At 42.4% G+C, this 26931-nt stretch overlaps 1 protein-coding gene across 1 annotated transcript in view; it reads right to left on the bottom strand.

Annotated features, from left to right (window-relative positions):
* LOC124777669 (UPF0430 protein CG31712) overlaps positions 1-26931 on the bottom strand; it is an 84684-nt gene that overhangs the window by 43416 nt on the left and 14337 nt on the right. Inside the window, exon 2 of the mRNA XM_047253150.1 lies at positions 13948-14091. Within this exon, the coding sequence (XP_047109106.1) occupies positions 13948-14091 (144 nt within the window). The remainder of the gene's footprint in view (positions 1-13947; positions 14092-26931) is intronic.

The raw sequence follows: 26931 nt of genomic DNA, 5'->3' as shown, positions 1-26931 counted from the left end.
AGTTTGCTGTTGTCTCACTCTGGTTTCGTAGTTTATTAGGCAGACAGGTTTTAAGTGAGATAGCAGCAAACACGAAAGAATACATGGCAAAATGTTTATATGCGTATTATTCTTACAGTGAAGAGAATATTGCATGTGATTCACAATTCATAACAGTTCCTATTAGCAACCATCTCTTCTCACAGGTAAGAAAAAATTCAGAACATAAGAGTTGGCCATATTGACAAACATCCCAAACAGTCTTGCCAGTCGGATTTTCATAGTACATTGAAATGATGCTAAATTCGAAGATGAACAATACTTAATTTGTATTTACTTCGTTGGATAATGTACGAAAATGCAGTGATTTAAACTCGGGGCGGAGAAAGATGCTCGTCTTCAACCTTTTTTTTAATTTATTTACTGACGCAGAGGTTTTGGCGCCAGTATTTATCTTTGTGCCTGCAAAGCATGCCTGTGTAGCACTACATTTATTCGACGACAGAAGTTATTTGTGGCGGCACCTACCAACATTCTTCAGAACTTCCGCTGATTCTAAGCCACAGGCGGTTTTTTGGATTACAAAAACCAGAAAAAAAGTGCGGCTTAGATTCGAGTAAATATGGTAATCAACATGTCCCAGAAAAATTCAATATGCCCTCAACGGAAGTCATAGACAAGTAATTGGCTATCTCTGCTTGAAATTTATACAATTGGGGAGTAACAAAATTTTACCTGGCTGGCACTGCACTTCCAACAATCAGGACAGGAGCAGCAGCCTGTAAGGTGAGAGCCAAACTGTCTGCCTCTACACGACACCTGCTTCACAGCTCACAATCTAGCAGTCAGTGATTCAATTTCACACACAGATTTTTAAAATCCATTCCAGACTTCAAGGCACAAGTCACTTTCAGAGTGCAGAGATGAATAAAATTGAAGGACGATCATTGGATCCCACTTTCAGAAGTGATTATAGCTGGATAAGAGAGGAGAGGAGCACTAAACTGACTTTGAAGTATGGTGACACACCTTTCCACAGTGCCTCGTGCAACTGGAAAGATCTAATACCTGCATAGCTGAATAGAGTGGACATTGCCAGTGTCTGAGCTAAGACTGTAGTTGTTTTAACTTACTACTACTTGCTGCCTTGTATTTTAACTCAAATGCATTTTGCTTCACTTACATTATCTAGAAGATGAAGATAAATTCAAAGATTAATAAAAACATCAGATGTACCATTGCTGAAGAGCACAGTACGCGAAAAACAAACTGAGTGAAAATTGAATGAAGAACAGGTGTGTGTGTGTGTGTGTGTGTGTGTGTGTGTGTGTGTGTGTGCATGTATTGATGACTTATTGAGTTATCCATTGTTAAGCTTGAGGCTGTTGGAAGCCCGCTAGAGCACTCCAAGTCTGGAAATAAGAGACATAAGACAAGTGTAGATGGCAGCATTTAGGTTAGACGAGATAAACAGTAATGGGAGGAGCTTGTTAATTTCAGACGCTCAGGGCAGTTGTTCCCGCGTACAAATTTCAAGTCAGAGAATTAACTGGTAACTCCACACACTGTGTAGACGCAATTGGAAGCTGCCACAGTAGACGTTAGTTGCAAACATGCATGTCTCAGCATATGCAGCAAGCATGATCCTTGTTCCTGGGAACAGCAACATCAATTGATTTGCACACTGTAGAGTGAGGTGGAAAATGAGTAAAATTGTTGGAACAGCAGTCCCCACTCCCTATGGAGAAGTCTCCTCTCTTACAGAGGAGTGAAGTGACATAAAACATTGTAGGTGCTAGCCATACCAAGAAGGACATAGATGTTTAGCTTCTGGCTTGACACTTTTGCTACCAAACGGAGTTTTTTAGTGTGAAGACCAGGGACATCCCTACCTACAAGAGAAGAAGGAGAAGAGGAAGGGGAAGGACCTTAAGGATACAGGATACTTTTCCAGTTCAATATTATGTAAAAATCAACACCTATTTCTTTCAGGCACTGTTTATAATGTAGGCTACATGTTTTACAGATTTTTTTGTTGATATCAGGTAATGCAGCACACTTTCTAAACAAATTAGAAGTATTTTGAATATTTTTGAACCTGCTTAGGGTTATTAAAAAATTATAAAGAAATTGATGCATTTTTTTCCCAAAATGCTTTCTCAAATTGAGGTACCATTTAATCCAATGTTGTACATTTAAAGGAGACCAAATTTGTACCAGATATGCATGACATGATGGCTGAGGTACTAGCACTATTTAATTCCACCTATTATGTATATTACAAGGACAAAAAAAATATCACATCTTACAATTTAATTTTTATAATTTTTTCCTTATAAAAATGTTATTTTTTCTATAATTTAGTTATCATGCAATAAAGCTTAGGTCTACTACGTAAGTATGGATTATTGCAAGTTACAGAAAAAAATCAGAGCAATGCTTTATAAACTTTAGGAAATATTTGTACCTGAATTCTGAAAAATACAACTTGCAGGAATTAAACTGTGCCTCAGAATATTCCTGTACCATACTCTTCATGCTGCAGCATTTCTTCATCTTCAAGCTTCCTCTTGGCATTCCTTTTAGCACTTATTGCTTCTTTGGTAGCTTGATGAGTGAATCTTCCAGCTTCATGCACCCGTTGTCTGTCTCACACACAAGCAATTGATCTTCCATATTAGAGCCACATTTTATGCCTAAATTTCTCAGGGCTTCCAACCTTCCTATCACTCCATCACTGAAACATATCACTGCATCTAGTACACCAACGTTTAATGTATTTAGTCCTACAAAAACATTCTTGGGTAGTCTTTCCCATATGCAATGGTTGAGACTTTCATTTGTATTCTGAGTGTCCCCATGAAGACATTTACTAAGCAAAACAGGGTCACTCAGGCTCTAAAAATTGGTTTTATTTCATTCATAACAGGCTCAGGAAGAAAATGCTTATACCGGTATATTTCACCACTCTCCTTTGCTTCTTGGTAACCACACTAAAAATCTGCTGCTTTAGAGCAAAGTCCATGAACAGGGTGGTCATCTGTGGACAACTTATGAACGTAGGTGGCCCATACAGCTTTTCTCATTGCTGTAACATCATTCAGAGGTGCAGTTTGTCTAATAGCCAGTCCATTTTAACTCTGAAGAAGGTCTGTTTCAGTTTCTGTCAATCTGCCCCAGCCAGACAGAGATTTTTCATCAGATAGCAATTTTCCTTCCATTTCTCTTCGTAGCTTCCTCAATCTAGCACCCATCCTCTTTTGCACATGTCCACAACACTCCAGTTTTGTTACCATGGTATCACCATAAACATTGAACTCATTAATTTTACTGAAAGCTTTAGAGTCCCCATCGCCTAGGTACTTCATATATCTAACATTATAAACAGGCACTGACTTCTGAAATATTTGTAGACCTCCATCACACTCCATACCTCCACTGTAACCATCATAATTCTTAGAACACATATGTTCAATATGTTCTTCAGTGTTACCATGACAGGTGTGGCAGTACTAGTTTCTTCTACTGCACGTTTCATAGATGCTTTAGACACAACTGTCAAGGCAGCTCCTGCTGGGAGGAGGAGGAAGGACCATCAAACCACGAAAAGTTTGAGCAGCCTTTTTTCCTTTTCCTATTGCACACATTGCATACGCTAACTTCAAATTCACATCATATGAATTATGCACAATGTTCAAAGTCATTTTCCAGGTAGATTTATTTCAGGATCTATACAGAATAATCAATTTTGACACTAAACCCTTCATGCTACTTCATTGTTCAGTTATTTCCAGATAGCCTACAGCATCACATTGTTTACATTTCGCCACTTCCTTTATCAAAGAAGATAAGATGCCCACATCAACAACAACAAATCCACTACAAACAGTTTCACTGTTAACACTCTGCCGTCCGCCGACAACGCAGTGGCGTCGTGTGCAAAATAGCGGTCAATGGCCGGCAACACCACAGTGGTGCATGGGCATAGTATCGCTCAGTGGCCAGCGACACCACAGTGGTGTTGTGAGCATGATATCACGCAATGACCGGTGACAGCACTTCCGTATCTTTTGCATTCTGTTGGTGATTTGTTTAGGTAGCATAAGTTACACATGTCAACAAGTTTTTTGTTTTTATAAGTACTTGTGCCCTTTCATCGTGGCAGACAAAAGAGACGATACGGAGCAAAACTTGGGAGGTTGCCACTATATCATGCACGTCTCATCATGATCTGGCTGACCGATTTTCCGATCACATAAAGCAACACCAAGACCCATGTATTTCCGAAATGAATAAACAAAAACGAAGTAACTGCCATGTATGTTCCAAAAACAAAAAAAGAACAACAAACTTAATGTGCAAGTCTTGTGGAGATGTGTTACATCTTTGAGACTGTTTTGCTACATATCATATGAAAGAGAAATTCTAAGTACCAAAGACAATGCAAATAAACAAATTTATGAAACAAACAAATTTTGTACTTATTTACGTATGTATATCTTCGAACTTTCATAAAAGTGGGGAAACAGGGTTGAGAACTTATAAGAACTAACAATGAGATAAGTAAAGCATTACAATTTATAATCTCCTGATGATGTCATGAACGGCCGGCGACATGCCAAGTACTCCAAATTAGTGCTGCCGGCACCAAGCTAATAAATTTGTACCAGACGTGCAGACGGCAAAGCGTTAACACAAAAATTTGAATCACCAGGAGATGTGCCATGTGGGAGTTTTTCCCCTGAAGAACTGATACATAGGTTACTTTCAACAGTATGGCTTGCTTTGTTTGTGAACTGGTTACCACAGAAATTCCTTTTATTGAATTTCTTTATGTATGGCATAGTTCGTATTTATTGCACACTAAAAGATATGTACTTCCACAGATATATGTAGCACTTGGGCAAAAAAACATTCAGTAACATGTGAACAAAAATAAATACTAGCAAAGATAATCATTTACAGACCCTAGAAACCTGCACTGTTACCAATAGATACAATGTATCATACGTGTAATAACTGGAAACAGAAAGCTCACAGTTCTTTTCGAAATAATACTGGTTTCTGTAACAGAAATAAAGGGGGCATGGCGGCATAAATGACAGTAACTTTAAAATTTGGTATATATAGGTCATTTTTCATTCGAAACCCTATAATGTATAGATCAATGTAATCAGGAAAGACTATAGACTTTAATAAAGACATAAAAATTTCGATTTTTCCATCCTTTATAAGCACCCTGTATCCTTAATGAGGTTGGCCAGATGCAGCGTGGAGGGACAGAGCTACATGTCAGATTGGCTGATGCCTAAAAAGTACCAGTGGATTAGCAGAGACTATGAATAGAAAGAAACAGTATACTGCCACAATCCTATAAAAATCCCTGATTTTCATATTCAGTCAGTACTTTTGGATGCCAGCTCCATACAGATGCCAACTTCCTATTGCTCAATGTCAGCTTCAGATAAATGCTGCTCAAATTTTTGTACTTAATGATGCTGCTAGTGATTGCTACTTCTGTTACCTCTAAACCCTCGGATTCAGACACAGACTTCTGTTGTGCCACCAGTATAATCCTTTGATTTTTCTGATGTTTAGAAACAGCTCTCAGTCCAGTAATTTAGTCTGAATACAATGAACAAGTGTTATTGAGTCCCTCAACTCTCCTGCAAGTACTCTTATTGATTCCCCATCTCTTGCAGGCATCCTGTTATAGTATTTGACATTGTCCAACCAATTGCCTGACATCACTGGGAGTTTGTCTTACTGCACTTGCCCCTAACTGCTTGGAACCCCAATTAAGTTCTCATACACTCCCTGTGTCCTATGCAAGGACACCACATAAATAAACAATTCCTGGTGCCCCATGTGAGGTTTATTTCTGATTTTGAGATTAGACAGGTACTTCGTACATACTCAGCCTGATGTCATGGCAGGACTGACGGCTTTGACACTCTTCTTATAAGTGGCACTTTTACTCCACTCAGAACAGACAGAGCAAGAAAAGCTGAAGAAAGAAGCAGAGGTCCACAGCCTGATGCTAGATGACAGAACACAGGGCCAGGGCGGCTGTCTTCACGATTGAACGAAAATGCGTTGTGAGTAACGGCTGAGCGACAACAAGCCTGAGCAGCAGTTTCTGTCCGAAAAGAACTGTCAGGGCAATGACTCAATGGCAACATGGCAGGGGCAGCACAGTTCAGAGCCAGAGGACGCAAGGTGTCCTTCAGCGGCAGCCAGGTAGGCTGTGGGCAGTGAGCAGCAGCTAAGCATGCAACCCAGCAAAAAACAACACAACTGAGGACACAATGGGAGCTGTGCAGTCCCGTATCAAAGGGTACAACACGCATGTAGTGAAGTGAACTTGTGGTGGCGTAATCTCGACTCAACTATGTACAGGTTGTCAGCAAAAAAGTATGACATGACCATAACCAACACTGCAGTTGCAGAGGGTAAAGAAGTAGCTAACATTAGTGTTAGCAATGTCCCTAAAGCCATTCCCTACACTTCTGATGGTACAAAGCCTGCATTACATGAATTTATAAATAATACGGACATTGCTTTTGAAGTAGGTGGTGACGTGGACCAGCGAATACTGTTAAAATTTGTAAAAACCCAAACGCAGGGTAATGCACGAATTAAACTCCTCATGCATGAATTATCTTCAATTTAGGAAGTAGTAAGAAATATTTTGTTAAAAAATTATGCATGTAAACACATATTAGTCTTTGATGTAAGACTTTTCCCTATGGGCAATCAAAGGGAGAATCAAAGGCTTCAACACCAATTTTATGGGGCTGTCCACGGTGCAATGCCAGCATCAGAACTGGTGGGATCTTTGTCGCTAGTAGTAAAATTAAGTACAGCAGTATTCATTCAGAGACTTTGTGATGAGTGCATACAGACAATTACATGTGCAAGGGGGATGAAAAAAAATCACACTGAGGCCATGGAGTTCGATTTGAGGGAGTATCAGCAATTTTGTCTACCAAAGAAAAAGAATCTAGTTATAACAATTATCATGGTAAAATGAGGTAAGTTATCATTAAGCATTTCTCATGTGGATGTGTAGAGTTTACTGATATGTAAAATGACTTTTTGGAGTTCGTAGCAATGTTCTTTTTGTAGTCTGCTTTCGCTTTGTCAGTTGAATGTTATGTACTTACTATTGATCTTATTATTTTTTTAAATATTAATTACTACTACTACTACTACTACTACTACTTCTGTACATGTGATGCAATTTTGTCTTTGTTTTTATGTTCTGATTGTATATGCTGTGAAACTACAAATGTGCTCTATTGGGTCACTACTTTCAAGGAAACGAAGTGAAAGCAGAGTGCCAAGAGAACATTGCTTTAAAACCCAAACAGCCCTTTTCTTTGTTATAAACACGTCCCATGTAACACTTTCAAACACAATACAGTAAAAAAATATTTCCTTGTCAGGGTTTGAACCCAGGATCCATGGTACGAGGATTTAACACTCTACCAACTTCCCCACAGAAGCAACATGTGCTACATACTCACAGTTATGCTTTTGATGTTCTACGCAGTTCTGGTGTTACTTTTAATTAACGTTTATGCCCATTCTGCTGGACTACAGCACATAATATGAACTAAATCGGAGTTTTGGTTGATACTCTACCGACGTACAATGCTTGGTACTGATCTGGGTGTCTGACATCTGGAGGTTTGGGTGTTAGAATAGATCAGGAATTAAAGAGTGGAATGTAAATTTCATCTATTAGGAGGGGAACTGGATATCCCCTAAGCCGCAGAGGCTTCTTTACAAAACATGGTGTAGTAACTGATTACACAAAGGGAACCCTGTGGATAGGGGGCAAACCCTTTAAATTGCATACAGAGACAGAAAAACAAACCACAAGTACGCAATGGCTTAGAAAGCCACAAACAGATTTTGGAACTGCAATGTGTGACTGCAGTAAGTATTTATAATTCTCCAAGTCTCTCAGAGAAGCCAGGAAACAAAAGTAAGCTGAAGAAATGGTGAATTGAACAAGGTACCAGAAAGCAGACATATCACCAATGAGGAAAGGAAGCTACAAGAATAAGGCAGGTTAGGTGGCTACAATAAAGTTGGGTCCTCATATGGAGAGAATTTTGAGGATAAAGGCTGCAGGTACTAGCCTAAGGTAAGGCACTGTTGAGAAACAGGAGTTGCACGGAGGCATGTACTTACTAGAAGCACTGGTGAAAGTATGAAGAAACTCTTCCTTAATTAAATAAAACAATGGAAAATCCAGGATGGAATGTAACAATCACCATATAGCGGAGATGCTGATCCGCGATAGGCACAATAAAAAGATTCACACGATCATAGCTTTCGGCCATTAAGGCCTTTGTCAGCAGTAGACACACACACACACACACACACACACACACACGCGCGCACACTCACGCACGCGCGCACACTCACGCACGCGCAACTTGCACACACATCTGCAGTCTCAGAGAGTTTGTTTAATTAGTGTGTTAAATACACAAGAGGAGGCAGCTTCTACTGAGTGTCTCATATTAAAAGTGTTAAAGAGGAAGAAGTTCTGCAATTTAGCAAAAGTGCAAAGCAGACTACGTGTAGTGTAGAAAATGTATTGAGTTGAGTCTGGGGAGGGGGAGGCAGGAATCAAGAATCATTCTGCTACGAGAGAATTCACGGTTAGACCATTTAAATGCCACAGAAAAGCAGTCCATGAGAGAGGATGTTCTGCATATAATGATATATTTCTTCTGATATGAGATGCAATGATGTATACAGATACAGTTCAGCATCAAATAAAATTGACGCCCGAAGGAGAAGCTCGAGTAACTGGCTCTCGTCCATACACAATACCAGAAGCACAGAAAGAAGCATTACAACAGGAGATAAATCATATGTTATAAGGCAATGTAACTGTACCTTCAACAAGCCCAGCAATTTTCCATTAATCAAGGTTCTCTAGAAGAGTGAGACAGACAATTTGAAGATGCCGGTGAATAAGTGTGAATTTCTATGGTAAGAATTAACATATCTAGAACATGACTGAAAACAGGCTGAAGTCCGATTCAAACAAGGTAAAGGCAGTAGCAGAATGCCCCAGTCAAACACAATGAAAGAATTTTCTCGGGTCAGATGTGTGCTACAGATGCTTTCTTAGAGACTTTAGTAAAATGGCAAAAACACTACATACGTTGCTCAACAAAGGTGTTAAATATGAATGAGCTGCCACATTCCAACTGCTAGAAAAGAAGCTATTCAATCCCGCTAGTAACACAGTACTCAGATTTTGCTAAAAAGTTTATAACAATAACTTACACTAGCCAGGAAGTGACTGGTGCTGTTCTCAGCTAAGGAGATGTGTGTAAAAACCTTTCAGTTGCTCACACATCTAGAACAATGCAGAGAGAAATTATAGCACAGTGGAGAGAGAGAGAGAGAGAGAGAGAGAGAGAGAGAGAGAGAGTGTGTGTGTGTGTGTGTGTGTGTGTGTGTGTGTGGTGTGTGTGGTGTGTGTGGTGTGTGTGTGTGTGGTGTGTGTGTGTGTGGTGTGTGTGTGTGTGGTGTGTGTGTGTGTGTGTGGTGTGTGTGTGTGTGTGTGTGTGTGTGTGTTATAAGCAACTACAATGGACTGGAAAGATTAGAGATCCATCCTCACATCTTATGAAGTTCAGACTGAAATTAGAGTAGTGTTATACAAAAAATCGCAAAACCAATCTTGAGTCTCATGCAATGTTCGGAATAAGGAAGCACAGTCATCTGATATCAAAACTGAGGCAAGTAAAAGTGTGGAAAAGCCAATAAACATGGAAGACGAATAGCAGGAAATAATCGCTGCAGAGAAAGTGCAAATTTTGAAGCAATTCCATGATGCAACAAGGGTGCACAGATGGGGTGTTTGACAAGTGTGATATTGGTACTGTAGGTCCACTGACAATAACCAGTAGAAATAGTAAGTATATAGTAACACTCCAAGACACACTAACAAAGTTCACTGTAGCAGAACCAATACAGAAGCAGGACAGAGATTCAGTGGTTCGTGTCCTGGTGGAAATTGAGATTTAGGTTTTGTTAATACTTAGTGACAATGGCAGTAATTTTTTGAGCAATACAGTAAAAAGAGTGTGCAAATTATTGAAGACTGATACAACAGACTTCTTGTTACCATCCCCCGTCAAATAGAGCATTAGAGAGATCACACTGAACTATAATGGAATTACTGAGATGCTGTATCAATTAGGCACAATCAGATTGGACTAATGGCTCCAATATGAAGTATTTGTGTATAATACCACACCTCATAGTGCAACAAATTATTTATCACATGAGTTTTACTTCAGTAGAGAATGTAACATTCTGCGTGAATTGCAAAGAAAGCCTACAGCTGATACTTATGTTGATTATTTAACCAAATCAAAAGAGAAATGAGACAGATGCATCAATGTGTCGGGGATCATAAAAAACAGTAGAATACAGAATACTGCGATAGAAATCAGAATCCAAAAGAATTTAAAATAAGTGATCAAGTTCTATTATATGACGAAAGCATTGCAAGGAGCGGAAGCTGTAAGCTACACACACAATGGCTTGGCCCATACACTGTAGTAAGGACAAAAGACCCAAATGTGGTCATTTCATTAAAGAGAAATTTCTAAGGGTGCATGGCAATAGCTTAAAGGAGTTCTACTAAAATACAACTTTTTCTTGAATTTCAGATGGGGAAAGTGACAGGAGAGTTGCAGCTGGTAAGCTGTATTGCAGCAGTGTACACCCTTTCACCATATTAAATTTCATAGGGGGAAATTAGTAAAATATTGTTTGGAACATAAGATGAACTGCATCTCTCACATTTCGAATTAAAGATTGATTTCGTTAAAAATGAACTGGGACACATTGCTTAAGTTAACCAAAGAGCAAGTTACAGTAGGCAAACAAACCTTAAGTAGTTAATAATTGTAAAAAAAGAAAATTTACAGAGAAGTTTCACAGACACATGAAAGAATATGGTAGTATCAGTAATTGTCAGAAGATACAGGACTTAGCTGTGATCACTACTCTTAATGAACAGTTAACACAGTTGGTATCAATACATACTGAATTACAAAGGGAATATGAGTTGTTAATGTGTGCCATAGTAAATGAGCAGAAAGGAGTACCAGAAACTCACATAATTAATCCTGTACAAATAGTTAAATACTTACATTTATTTTGGGATTATGATAAGGACAAGAAGTTCCCAACTGCTCTCACACAACAGAACAAATACCAATTATTACATAATCTGATGTTGATGTGTTTATGTCCAGGCATATATTAAGATATGTATTGAATGTTCCTTAGAGGCAAATGGTGTTTTAATTCATACAGAATGTTATCCCTACTTTCTGAGACTGAAGGAGATCAAAATTTATTCATGCACATATAGAGAAAGATTATTTGTTACCTGACAAATCAAAGCTGCACTATGCAAAACTGTGCAACAAAAAATTGTTGTGTAAAGAGTTAGATCATATTCGGAAAATTTGTAAGCAAAAGCTTTTTCGATGTCCATGTATGATCATGAAATGTGTGAAGCTGGGATGCTACAACTAGTAACGGAAATAACCTAGGACAGTATTACGAAGGTTGCGAAACTAAATGATAGTATTTGAATCCCACAAAGTCAGGACCAGTGGTTATTTGTTGCTACAAAAGATGGAGCTTGACAATTTTGTGTGATGACAACAAGTGGACGCATGCATTGGTCGAGGGTACAGGCAAATAACATTTTATGCAAATGTAAAGGATATGGAACACAGGTTATCATATAGTTCAAACAAATAATAAGAACTATTGCGACCTATGAGTTGCTCTTAATGTCAGCTATAAACACGAACACTGATTGCTGTATAATAAACACGGAAAAGAGGAACATTTCTTAACTAAAGCTGAATATACCATTGTAGCATGTAATACGAAATACCTTAAAAGTACCTTAAAGTAGCAGGTCATAAAATAGCAGAGACAAAGGAGGAAACAGCTTTCCAATAACAACATAGTTTCTCAAAAATGTCTTGACATCATTATTTGTCTGTTCCCAGGAGTAGTTACACTCACTCACCAATGTGTTTTATGTTGTTTGTTTAAACACTGAAAATATTGGAGGGGCTGTTTTAAGTTAACTGGTAAGGCATGGGTGATGATAGTTTTAGTAGAGGGTGTGTGAGGAAGACCATAGTGAACACATGCAAAGGGTTAGAGATGGAATGCATTTGTAGTAAAAAGTATATTTGCTCAATCAGGTGATGAGATCTGCATTACTTTTGAACAGATTGAGGATATACCCTTGTTACCAATGCCAGCTCTATGCAGGGTTCAAAGACAACACTAGGCACTGCAAAACTCAAAAACAATAAATTTTGATGTTTATCTAAAAGTGAAAAATGGACCAAAGTGCAAAATGTAAACAAAACTAAAGTGATAATCAAACGATGTATATAATGGGGGAAGTGTAAAGTATTGACGACTTATTGAGTTATCGATTGCTAAGCTTGAGGTTGCTGGAAGCCAGCTAGAGCACTACAATACTGGAACCCTGAGACGTCAGGCAGGTGGTGGACATAGGCGGTAGTGTTTAGGACACAAGAGGTAAGCACTAACAAGAAGAGCCTGTGAACAGCTGACATTCAGGGGAGCTGTTCCTGTTCAGAGAATTAACTGGTAACTCCATACACTGTCTAGATACAGCCGTAAGGTGCCACAGCTGATGTTGGTCGCAAACAGACATGTCTGAGCACATGCAGCAAGCATGATCCTAATTCCTAAGAACAGGAGTGTCAGTGGATTCACACAGTGTAGAGTGAGATGGGACACAAATAAAATTGCTGGAACAGCAGTCCCCATTCCTGAGAGAGAAATCTCCTTTCTTAGGGAGGAGCAAAGTGATGTAGAACACTGTTGTTGTGTTAGCCATACCAGGAAGTGCAGTGACGTTTAGCTTTTGGCTGCTACCAAACGAGTTCATTAGTATAAAGTTGGTGTAAAGGCCAGGAACATCCCTATCTACAGACTAGGAGTTAAGGAAAGGACCTGAACATGGTTGGCCAGGGGCACCATGGAAGTGAAGATCCACAGATCAGATGGGCTGATGCCTGTGGAGTGCCAGTCGATTAGCAGGCCAACTACACATAGGGAGAAACAGTGAATCACCACAATCCAATAAAAACCCCAGATTTTCATATTCAGACAAGTCCTAAGTCAGAACGTTTGGGCGCCAACTCCGCGTCATTTGACGCCTGCCTTGGGCAAGTCTGTTTCTCACTTGGAATGTTGCTCAAATGTTTGTACTTAATGATGCTGCCAATTATTGGTGCTGCGTTAGCTCTGAACCCCTCTGACTCCAGCACTGAATCCTACTGTGGCAACAGTCAAATCCTTTGTTTTTTATGCTTAAAAATAGCCTTCAGTATAGTAATTTTGTTTCAATGCAATAAAAAAGTGTTATTCAGACCCTTGAGTTCTATGAGCCTCCTACAAATATCCTAATGCAATCCCAAAATCCATACATCTTGTGGGTGCCCTGCGACAGTGTTTGGCACTGATACAAGCAATCACCTGGCATCACTGGAAGTTTGCCTTTCTGCATTTTCTCTTAACTGGTCGGAAATTGCAGACTGACCTGAAACCCCCGCCTTTAAGTTCTCACATGTTTCCTCTGTCCTATGCCAGGACACGGCAAGCTGCCAGTTGAGAAAATTCTCTGACTTCCTTTGATAGTTGCCAACTGTCCACGACCAGTTTTGAGTAACAACTCAAACAACTAACTGTTAAGTCAGGAACAGCTGGTTGTAGTAGAAATACCAGCAAAATCACTATTTTTTAGCTGCAAGCAAATAATGGCTAAGGCAGCACAAAAAAATCCATGTAAATATACACTTAGTACAAAATGCATTACAAGTAAATTATTGTGTAGAGCTAGAATTATATGTTCACCTCTGTCTTTCCATCTCCGCCAGTCTTTCAACTTCATCCATTTTCCGATCATGGTAACTTCTTTTCCTAGAGTGCCCACCAGTTCTTGGTACGTCGTCTGAAGCATCTGAACTACAGCTTGATGATCCAGAATGTGACCTTTTCCTTCAAAATAAATTGCAAAGAATGAGCCATTAGCATTATGAAGTACAATATAATACATAGAACTCAGAAAGTCTATACTAATGCCATTTAAAAAAGTCAAGAAGTGTAACAACAGTTACACTCACCATCAGATGAATTAAGGTAACAATATGTCTGTCCCCACAATACTGAAAAGTCAACAAGTAAGCCAAGCACTGAGTTGCATGAAAGTACATGTGTGGGGACTTGAATGTCAACAGCACAGAGACTTTTAAAGATTTGATATCCAAAACTCAGTTGAAGAAAGGCAGAAAAATGTACTAGAAAAAGCAATAAACCACACTAACAAAAAAACAACAACACAGCGATTACATTAACTTGGTCCACAACGGAACATGATGTACCTACATACATGCTCAATATTTCAACACCGTTCAAGCTATTTTCAAAAACCAAAAGTAAGCAGAATTAATAAACATTGATTATTATGACAACAGTTGTTCTGAAGCAGAAAGGACAATGGAAACTATACAGAGGTGGTCCTATTTGAGACAAAGTTGTCAAAATAAGAGGAAACAATTTGACCATGTACTAGAACAAGGTAAAACAAGAGCAGAACTTCTGAGAATGGATAAAAAGAAAACACAGACGGAGCTGAAGGAAGGAATGCAAGATTAAAAAACAAGTAAATTGGGACTAAAGTCTTCACAAGTAACACACTGGGAAAAAAAAGAACTACAGAGAATTCAGAGAAGTCTGACTACTGATTATTTATTTGCACGAACAAGACGATAATCCTAGCTATTCCAATGAAGAACTACCACATCCCTACAAAACATGAAGATTTAATTCTTTTCCCAGAAAAATCAAGTCCACTTCCATTACCTACTACCTGTATATTTACTGCAAAGGGTCTATTGAAAACGACAGCAAATACTTATGGATTGGATTCCTAACACAAGGAATAATAAGAAAGGTTTATAAAAATAAGGGGGCTGAAAATGCTTAATTTTCATATTATGAGTCAGTGAATTGTGGCTACTGTCAATTTCATGTTTCAATTTCATCTTAAAAGCTCAAGGTTTATTGTTATATGTGCTCTACTTTTGTGTGGAGTTGTTCTGGTACATGATCAAGTTGATTCAGCCAACAGTGAGATAGCCTGGATAACAAACACTCAACAGAAAATGAATATACTATCACGAAAATCAATATACTATCATGTGTGCTCCAGGGAAGTGAAATACAATTTTCACTATTTTCGGTACACAAACCATTTATCATATAGAGTTAGTAGCACACTGTGAGTATTTGCTGCTGCTGCTCCTGCTGCTGATGATGATGATGATGTCTACAGGAATGTATAGTCAAAGGGCAACTACACGCAAAACAACTTGGACACTATTTCTACTTTGTGTACTGAATGGCAGCAACCTTTTCAAGTGGATGGAGGTCAAACACAGCTCACAACAAACAGCAAACACACTATATTATGTGATCAAAAGATTACCAGTGAATTTGTGAAGCAAGATACCTTGCAGAATCACACAAAGCAATATGAAACGAAATAAATTTATGAAACAAGTACGAGCAGAAGCAAGTGAAAGACAAAATTTTGGTCGTCAGTCACCATTAAAATTCTTTTTAAAATGGTTCTTTGTCCGGCAGAACCCTATAAAATTTCAAAATGAAATTATGTGCAATTTCATTTCGAAATGTTATGTGGTTGTGCTGGACAATAAACCACTTTAAATAGGAAGACTTTGAACTGTTTGTATAGGTCTATGGCACAACTGTAATGGAAATCACACACAATGCATGACAACAGATGTCAAAGAGCATCAGAATCACACTGCTAGCATTGTAAGAGGTCATTATATCTCACATGAAAGTATAACTGAAATGGGAATCTCTGGAAGAAGGAAGGAAGATAAGAGTTTAGTGTCCCATTGACAATGAGGTAATTAGAGATAGACTACAAACTCGGATTGCACAAGGATGAGAAAGGATATCATGCTGCCCTTTCGAAAGGGACCATCCTGGCACATGCCTTAAGCGATTTAGGGAAATCACAGAAAATCTAAATGTGGATGGCTGGATGGGGACGTGAACCATAATCCCCCCGAATGCAATTCTAGTGTGCCATCATGCTCAGTGGAAATCTTTTGAAGCAAGGAAACATTGTTCTTGTTATACTGATGGATAAATTTAAAGAATCAGTGTCTGAGGAAGACTGTGCACTACTTCTTCTGCCCCCATTGTCCATCTTACTTAGGGACCATGAGGTACAAAGCTGCTCTCACACTGGCCCCGCCACCTGTGCTCTGCAAAACTTAGGCAAGAGGGCAACGCAGCGTGGTTCGCCTGTTGTGAATGCCAAACTGTGCCACTTTGTGCTACAATGAACAAGTTTCGTGCAGTGTTGGTACTTGCAAAGTAAATGGTTTGTTCATAAGCACTCTATTTGGACAGTATTTCTTGTTTTCAATCTTTACTGATGAATGCAGTGCACACTGGAACATTTCTGAACACCTTCAAACACTGCTCATTTTGTGCCTCTCTGCCATGGTGTGGACACAGCTGAAGAATGCAGATAGAGGCATGGAGACACGTATTTTTCTCCTCACTTCATATGCAAAGGTATTGTAGCAAAAAGGGGCTAACGTTGGTAGAAGTACCCACTGCCACACACACTGTATAGCCACTCTTCTGCAATTCACATATTAGGCCTCTGCCTGCTACAGTACCCACCCTTTCCTTTTTGTCAGTAGAGTACACATGTACAGGGTGCAGTAGATACAATGATGCATTTTAAGTTGTGCACCATTGATGAACATGCCTTCCTAGAGAGCTGATGTTAGTACCAGTGCACACTGAACTTCACAGCATTGGCAATCAGCATGAATCGTTGGTTAAATGAACATCTTGTGTTCACAATTGAAACATGTTTCAAATTTGGTGACTGTGTCAATACGACACAGTTTGTTTTGGCAATATTTTGACATTGGTCGTCATCTTCAGTTTCAGTTCCAGAAGTCGATTATGAGATGGGTTCAGCAGTTAATAGCAACAGTACCTCCAACAAATAAGTCACCACTTGGTAGGCCATGCATGGTCCAGATCCTGGCCAACAATAACAGCTGCATTTCAGCAACGTCCATTGCAATCAGTCCATTTATCATTGCAAGTGCTCATGGTCTTGGACTAAACTGTGTGACAGGTGTTGCATCTGCATATATATTTCCATCCCTACAAGCTTCAAGTGGTGAAACAATTATTGCCTTGAGATCAGCAAGCACATCACAAGTTCTGTACAAAGCTTCTGGAGATAATCAGCACTACACCCTACTTTCTAAAGAATTTAATGATGTCCAACATGGTGCATTTTCATTTATCAAGCTACATGAAAAAAAAACTTTAGCTACAGGATGGCAACCAATCCTCATTAAATGCATGAAAGACCATTTCATAGTGCAGAAGTTACTTCTTGGTGTGGAATGTCTACGCAGTGTGTTACTAATCTGTGCTTTTTTGAGAATGATGCAGGTGGCACTGCCATAGTAACATCAGATTGATATTTGTTATGTAGCAACATTCTGTAATTCAAGCTCTGCCTCTTAAGAACATTCATACACAGTTATCCTGGTTCCAACAGGACAGTGCAACCACACTCACAGCCACAATATCCGTGACAGCTTGACGCAGAATGTTTCTAGAGCATCTTGTTTCTTTCTTTAATGACAAATTCAATTCATTTCCTCGCCTCCCCCCCCCCCCCCCCTTCTTTTCTGTGGGAATTTCTGAAAACCAAAGTGCATGCTAAAAAGCCAACAACTACCGAAGACTTTAAAAAATAATATTCATTCCAAAATAAAGGCCACAAAAAGCGACGCTCTTCGCAAGGTTATGGAAAATTCGTATGTTCATTCTGAAAATTGCACCAACTACAATGGTGGATGCCTAAAGGACATAATTTATAAAAAGTGACATGTCTAATAAAGAGGTGTGAAGTGCTCTTTATAACAGTTCACACTAATAATGTGCAGCTGTATATCTTCAAGGTCAAATAAAATGTTTAAAATAGGCCACTCTTTCTGCTGCACCCTGTAAATGGGGCACTGACTGTAAGGCTGTATTACATTGGATGCTGCACTGACTAAATGATCCGCATTTGAACAGATGTGTAAGTATTATACAAAAATTGTATAAAACATTTAAATCATTTTTCACCATGGACAAAATGTCATTTTTTCGAATTGTATGCTGGTAATCATGTAGGTCTACTCCAATAATGATCCTGCTGCAATTAAATTAATTTATAACCTACAATACAAAAATTCAATAATCATCATCTGTATTATGAAAAATATCCACAACACAATGTCAGGATATGAAAACACTTCAATGCATCTGTAAGTGTCTAAGTGAACACATTTTTCCTTCAAACACATGACTGTGGATGGCTGACAATCACCAATTCTTCACAATGTTGTTGACAAAAGTCAGCAGTAAGCATTTGACCACGCAAGTTTTTGCTGTAGGTACAAACTCTGTCAACTCCTCGCTCTTCTCAAAGAACAGCATATATCCAGGGCTCTTACAGCAATGTAGAACAAATTCAAACCTTTAAACCCTTGATACTATGCTTAGATGAATCAAACTTTAGAAGAGATTGGATATAGAATTTCTATAAACAGTGTGTGTTGCTACAGCTGAAGCTCCAATCAAATAAGGTTCTCTGTCAAAACAGTCACTCTGTCAGTGTTTGTGATCACTTGTTAGGTCATCATGTAATGCCAAAAGCCTTACAGGTGCAAACTGTGGTCACTGCTTGTACAACAAACCACTCATTGACGATTGATTGATTGACTAATTGAGACAGTATGGGAGCAAATGGCGAGGTTGTCAGTCCCGCGATTCCGAAGGGGGTTACATAAGAAAGAGTGTCTGCTAAAAATGAAGATTCAGTCAGAGGAGTCAAATTATAAAAGAATGAACATTAAACACACACAGTATAAGCATAAAAGGTGAGACCAAATCTAAATACTGGAAAAAAGGGGGAGAGGGGTGGTCATGGGGTCACAGACCGTGAAGATTGCAAAAGGAATCCCAATCACAACCAACCTGCCCCTGCTCCAAGACTAAAGGAGAACCTTTATCTGGAAATAAAAACCACTTTCACGGAGGAAACAGAGGACCAGGTCAACCACCTGTGGATCGTCCGCTAATAATAAATTTAAGGAAGCAGGAAGATTATACTTAGCACGAAGGGTCGAAAGAAGGGGACATGCCACCAATATTGGTGATATCGTCAGTCTGGCACCACAAGCACATTGTGGGGGCGCGTCTTTACGTAGGAGGAAACAATGGGTGAGCCGGGTATGGCCAATGTGTAAACGACATAAAACAGTGGACTCCTTCCGAGAGGGGCAGAAAGAAGTGCCCCAAACTGCAGTAGACTCCTTGATTGTGTGGAGTTTATTACTATGAGCAGTAGCACTCCAGATTGCATTCCACTGTTGGGCAATGAGAGATCTGACGTAGATCCACATATCCGCAGCTGGAATCATGAAAGGAAAAGGGGTTATGTATCTGCTTCTCTAGCCAAACGGTCAGGCACTTCATTCCCTGTGATTCCCACATTGACTCGGGACCTAGAGGAAGATGACTGAACAGGCGGCCTGCTCAAGGGCAGAGAGAAGGTCATGGATGGCAGAGACCAAGGGGTGACGAGAGTAGCATCGACCAATACCTGAAGGCTGCTCATGGAGTCAGAACAAATTAAAACACTATGGAGGGAGACCTGAGAAACAAAAAGGAGGACCCTGTACATGGATAGAAGCTCTGCTGTAAATACACAACATGATCCTGGCAACAAATGGTGCTCGAAGCTGGTAGGAGACGTGAAAGCGTATCCAACCTTATCAGTAGTCTTAGAACCATCAGTGTAAAAAGACAGTGGCACACTGGAACTGCAAGGATGGCACATACAAGACGCCGGTAAACCATAGGAGCAACAGAGACCTTAGGACCCTGGAAGAGAGTGGTCCCAATCCGTGGTCTAGACACCATCCAGGGAAAGGGGGGGAGGGGGGGGGTACGGGTGGAAAGATACGGAGCACAGTCCAGTGAGTGCAGATGGAGATCCCGGCAGAGGGTAGTGAGACACATGCCAACCAGCAATCCCACCCGTGGGCAGGTGTTAGGACGGAGACATCCCTCATTGGTGAAGAGCACAGGGTATACAGGATGGTCAGGGAACTGGCGAATGGATACTGCACAAGAAACAAGGAGTTGGCTCCGTCGGATGTGTAAGGGGGGGGGGGGGGGAGGGGAGGGGGAATCCCTGCTTCTTTGAGGAGACTATCAATAGGACCAGTGCGAAAGTCACCCCACAATGATGGACTGGGTCAAGGAGTTTCTTCAAAGTGGAAGGAGCTGCTGAGCCATAAACCTGACTAACATAATCGAGGTGGACAAAACCAGAGCATGGTAAAGATGGAGAAGAGTGGAATGGTCTGCACCCCATGATGTGTGGGCCAGTAGCTTTAGGTGGCGAATGTGGGGCAGCCATGTCAGCTGGTTATCAGAAATAAGGCCCAAGAAACGGGACTGTGTTACAACATCAAGGAGCTGGTAGCCTAAGTGAAGTTCTGGATCAGGGTGTACTGTGGGTCGCCAACAAAAATGCATAACCCGCATTTTGGAGGAGGAAATCTGGAAGCCACGTAGATGCCCATCGGATGGCACCTTGGAGCTGGTGCTCAGCAGACGCCATCGAGTGGGAGCTGCACCAGATGCAAAAATCATCAATGTACAATGCTGAGGTAACCAGAGGCCCAACAGAGGTCACAAGCCCATTTATGGCAATGAGGAAGAGTGTGACACTTAGCACAGAGCCCTGTGGGATACCTTTCTCCTGAATATGAGGGGTGCTGAGTGAAGTGCCAACTTGAACCCGGAAGAGCCAGTAAGATAAAAACTCGCAGATAAAAATAGGAAGGGGACCATGGAAGCCCCAGTCATGGAGGGTAACTAAAATGTGACGGTGCCAAGCCATGTCATATGCCTTATGTAGGTCAAAGAACACTGTGACATGGTGCCGACAGTGAGTAAAAGCCTGTCAGATGGCTGATTCCAATCGGAGTAAATAGTCAGTTGGAGATTGCCCTGCCTGCGAGCCACTTTGACATGGTGACAAAAGGCCCCGAGATTCAAGAACCCAACATAATCTGGAGTTGACCACCCTCTCAAGCAGTTTACAAAGCACTTTTGCAAGGCTAATGGGGCGGTAGCTGTTGAGACACATTGAGATTTTCCCGGGCTTAAGGATGGGGATAACTATACTGTCTCACCATTGTGACAGAAAAGCACCCGTGAGCCAGATGTGATTGAAGACCCTGAGGAGCTGTTGCCTCTGGGGAATGTCCAAATGTTGAATCATCTGATTGTGAATGGAGTCTGGCGCTATGGCTGTGTCTCTTGAAGAGCTAAGGGCCCGCACCAATGCCCATTCAGTGAAAGGAGCATTTTAGGGCTCAACATGGAGTGGGATGAAATGTTCCAACTCCTCCCCCCCCCCCTCCCCCCGGATGGTGCCTAGACCATGGATTGGGACCACTCTCTTCCAGGGTCCTAAGGTCTCTGTTGCTCCTGTTCAACTCTACATTTCTGCTGGAGAAAGGCAGGAGGGTAGGAAGCGGACGACGATGCCATCACAAAGTGTGTCGCAGTGTTCTGCAAGGACCAATGGATCAGTGTACAAAGCTCCTTGAATGTTCTGACCCTGGACAGTTGACTGTTGCTGGCAGCCCAGAATGCAACGGACCTTTGACCAAATCTGCGATAAAGAGGTATATGTCCCCAGAGAGGAAACACAGTGCTCCCAGCATTCCTTTTTATTCCGTTTCATAATGTAACGAGCCTTAGCATGAAGATGCTTGAAAGTGAGGAGGATGGTCTGGGAGGGGCGTCACTTAAATCACTGCAGCGCCCGTCGGCGGTCCTGGATAGCGAATGCGACATCCTTGGTCCCCCACGCTACCAGCCGATGACGAAGGGGCCCTATGGATAGGGGGACAGCAGTGGCAGAAGCATCAAGAAGAGCAGCAGAGATGCCTTGCACGACTACATCAATGGAATTTGAGAGGGAGGTGTCAAAGCGAACAGCAGACAAGTATAAAGGCCAATTGGCCCTGCAGAATGCCCAACGTGGGGGCCTGTCTGCCTGGCGGCAGCAGAGTAACGATAGTGTCACTGGGAAGTGGTCAATGTCACAAAGATCATCATCATGGGATGAGCAATGTAGGAAAACCACAAGGGCAGGGGATGAGATCGCAAGATCAATAGCAGAGGAGCCATGAGTGGCACTGAAGTGGGTAGGAGAACCATCGTTGAGGAGACACAAATCAAAGTCCGTGATAAGTTGGTCAATTAGGATACCCTGACCCGTTGATGTGACACTCGCCCACAGTGGATGGTGGGCATCGAAATCCCCAAGGAAAAGAAATGGGGGCAAGAGGTGCTGAATTAAGGTAGATAGTGTAACATAAGCAAGTGGTCTACCTGGAGGGAGGTAGACATTGCAAATGGTGATTGCTGCAATCGTTTGCACTCTAACCGCTATCACTTCCAAGGTGGTATGTAGGGGGATCCAGTCACCACGACATCGAAGTGAATCAGATGCTATTCCAGAGCCAGCACGGTTCTAACAGAATGCCCAATAACCACATAAAGTGGGAGAGTGGTTGTCACAGAAATGTGTTTCTTGAAGAACAAGACAGAACACAGAATAAGAAGAGACAAGACATTGCATTTCTGGTAGGTGACGATAGTAGCCGTTGCAGTTCCACTGGATGATTGTGTGACGTGAGTCCAAGGTAGGCATGAAGGCGCTGAGGAGGACGTCAGGTCACTTTGACAGTAGTTGTCACCAACAAGAATGGGGTGACATCCATAAATAAGATGTCTGATTCAGGTTGCAAGAAGGGAGTTGGCACCACCGTGGGCACCGGGGACACCTTGTCTTGGTATTTATATTTCTTCTCCTTCTCTTTCTAAGATGGAGGAGGGCAGGACACAGGAGGCGTACAGGGGTCTGCAAGATCGAGAACAGTAAGAGAGCGGACAACCTTGGGGCCCACAGATGGTGCGCGTCGTGGCCAAGTGGTGGTAACAGTCTTCTGGCCTGAGAGACGCCAGGGAGAGGGTTCCCAGGAGGGAATGGGAGTCTGTATGAAAGAGGGTGTGGGTGCAGAACATCTTTAATTCCTGTAAAACTCTTGACCTCAGTCTGTGCTAACCTCCCGTCTCAGAGCCACCTCCACCCTGCCACAGGACCCCCAACTTTGCTTCTCCCCGACCCTCAATATCTCCACTTCCTCTGTTTTGTTAGCCACCCCCAACCCCATCCTCCAAATCATTATCATGCGTGTGTTATGTTTCTACTCATGCACCTACTGCTTCACCCTCCAACATTCCCATCCCATATACCTGCTGCCTCTCTCCAAGCCATCAGCCACCCTTCCCGAACTCATCCTCCTGCCTCACATCTCCCCTCATCTACTCAACCCAACGTACCCCCTCACCCAGTCTGCCTGCAGAACAGCATACAGCCAACACAACGTAAGCCATACAGGAGGGAGAGACAGAGAGAGAGAGAGAGGGGCGGGGGGTTGGTTGGTTGAAGGGACCAGACTACAAAGGGCATCGGTCGCTTTTTCCATGACAATGAAACACCCACAAGGAACAAAAACAAGCAACGGTGATGACAAGGGATGACGCAGAACAAGAAAGACATAGACGACGACGAGAAAATAGGAATTAAAAACACACTGAGTGTTACAGTGATTGGCCAAACATGGAAACAAAAAAAGGAAAAGCCAACCACCAAGAGACACACTAAAATGCCCAAACTAAAACTGTACGCCAAAGGCCAGTCTCAACACAAAAAAAAAAAAAAAAAAAAAGAAAAAAAAAAAAAAAAAAAAAAAAAAAAAAAAGAGACAAACACTCAGATCGAGCGATAAAAGCCCCCTGCACGAATAAAACTCAAAACTAAGCCTGCCATGGCAGAGTCATCCAATAATAGTGCTGGGAGTGTATCAGGCAGTGCAAATGTCTGCCTGAGCGCAGTTAAAAACGGACAGTCCAACAAAATGTGGACCACTGTCAATGCTGAATTACAGGGACTGAGAGGTGGATCCTCGCAGCGCAATAAATTACCGTGCGTCATCCAGGTGTGGCCAATGCGCAGCCGGCAGAGTACAACAGAGTCCTTCCGAGAGGCCCGCAAGGAGGAGCGCCACACACCGGTAGTCTCCTTGACAATCCGAAGTTTGTTGGGTGAAGGCAAGGTGCACCATTCATCACCCCAGGTACCAACGACCTTCTGCCGCAAAACTGAATGGAGATCACACTCCGAAAGGCCAGTCTCCATAGCCGGTGTACCTACAGCCTGTTTGACCAGCGTGTCAACACATTCATTACCCAGGATGCCGACATGACCCAGGGTCCACATAAAAACCATGGAGTGGCCGCAATCGGCAAGAGTGCAGACGGACTCCTGCATAGGCGCGGAAAACACTGGTCAATAGCTCGTAAACCACTCAGGAAGTTACTACAGATAATGAAGGACTCACCCGACCAGGAGCAGATATAATCTAGGGCGCGAGAGACGTCGACCAGCTCAGCAGTGAAAACACTGCAGCCAGCCAGCAATGAGCGTTGTTCAGAATGATCCCAAAGAGTAAGAGCATAACCAACTCTACCAGCAACCATCGAACTGTCAATATAGACCACGTCAGAGCCATGAAACGCGGCAAGGATGGAAAGAAAGTGGCAGCAGAGGGCCTCAGGAGGGATTGAGTCCTTTGGGCCCTGTGCCAAATCCAGCCAAAGGCATGGGCAGGGCACACACCACGGGGGTATACGTATATGGGCCCAGAAAAGAGGTGGGAGAGGGAAAAACTCTAGCCCAGAGAGAAGAGCCTGGACGCGAACCAGGATCATACACCCTGACCAGGGCTGCCGTTCTGAAAGATAGATGACCGAGTTGGGGAACAGGATACAGTAATTTGGATGCCCGGGCAAGCTACAAACACGTGCAGCATAAGGGGCCAGTAGACACTGGCACCAGATCTGCAATGGAGGGACACCGGCCTCCAGAAGTAGGCTGTTTACAGGGCTTGTGCGGAAAGCTCCAGTTGTGAGTCGGATCCCGCAGTGAAGCATGGAGTCAAGCAGCTGCAATGCGGAAGGCAATGCCGAACCATAAGCCAGACTCCCATAATCGAGAAGGCACTGAATCAACACCTGATACACTATTAGAAGGGTAGACCGCTTGGCACCCCAGCTGGTTTGACTCAAGCAACGAAGAGCATTAAGATGCCACCAACACATCTGTTTACACTGCCGAATATGAGGGAGCCAGGTCAACCAGGCATCAAAAAGCAAGCCCAAAAACCAATGCGTCACCACCAAGGCAAGAGGTTCGCCATCACGATAAAGCCATGGCTCAGGGTGAACAATGTGACACCGGCAGAAATGCATGACAAGTCTTGGGAGCCGAGAACTGGAAGCCGTACATGACAGCCCAAGACCGAGCCCTGCGGATAGCGCTCTGTAGCTGCCTTTCAGCAACCGCAATGCCAGTGGAGCTATAGTACAGGCAAAAGTCATCAGCATACAAAGAAGCCGATATGCACATTCCCACAGCTGCAGCTAGCCCATTGATAGCAACTAAAAAGAGGCAGACACTCAAGACAGAGCCTTGCTGGACCCCATTCTCCTGGACTCTGAAGAAACCCACTTGCACACAGAAGGAACGAAGCAACAGAATATTTTGAATAAAATGTGGGAGCAGGCCCATAAGACCCCACCCACGAAATGTGGTGAGGATGTGACGTCGCCACATTGTATTGTAAGCCTTCTGCATGTCAAAAAAGACGGCAACCAGATCCTGACGGCGGGCAAATGCCGTGCGGATGGCGGATTCCAGGCAGACCAGATTATCGGTGGCAGTGTGGCCCTTATGGAACCCACCCAGGGATGGAGACTTAAGTAGCCAACTCAACCTCCGACTCACCATGCATTCGAGCAACTTGCACAGAACATTGGTGAGGCTAATGGGGCAGTAGCTGTCCACCTCCAGGAGGTTCTTACCAGCTTCAACACTGGGATGATAATGCTTTCCTGCCATTGAGAGGGGAACTTACCCTCAAGTCAGATACGGTTGAAAAGTCGAGGAGGTGTCGCTGGCAGTTCATCGAGAGGTGTTTGAGGACAGCCTCTAAAGGTGTCTGAAGAATGACACACTCGCTGTAAAGAGAGTTAAGGATGTAGACAAAGACTCCACCAGATACCCCCTCATAAGCTGCCCGATTCTTATAATAACCCCAACAGACACAGAGGGCGGGGGTTCGCATCATTGGAAACCAAGTTTCCTGGAGAAGGCTGAGAAGTTGTCGGAGCTCAGCAAGGTTGTGGAAAAAACCGCTGCAATTCCACTGGAGGATGACATTGTCTGGGCCACCGATTGAGTACCCATTCGATCGACATCCATGGTGTCCGAGGGTCCGGCGAGATCTAGGTCCTCAGTGGACACCAGAATCTCCACCCCATCCTCAGACGCAGAGCTTGTAGGTTGTGGTGGGGTGGGCGCCACTGGCAGGCATCATCCTTCCCACTAGTGGAAACCTGGGAAGAGAGGAACCCAAGGGACCCCTTCCAGCTTAGAAGTGGGGACGGACATCCCTGATGGGCAGGTGGGTGGGTGTGGGGCAGGGGGGGGGGGGGGGGGGTTGCTCCCGAAGTAGGTGTTGCAACAGGGAGGGTAGTGGCCCCCACGGTCAAGGGGGCAGG

This window comes from Schistocerca piceifrons, chromosome 2 (genome assembly GCF_021461385.2).
Source record: "Schistocerca piceifrons isolate TAMUIC-IGC-003096 chromosome 2, iqSchPice1.1, whole genome shotgun sequence".
Lineage (NCBI taxonomy): Eukaryota > Metazoa > Arthropoda > Insecta > Orthoptera > Acrididae > Schistocerca > Schistocerca piceifrons.
This window is presented reverse-complemented; position numbering and strand designations above follow the sequence as displayed.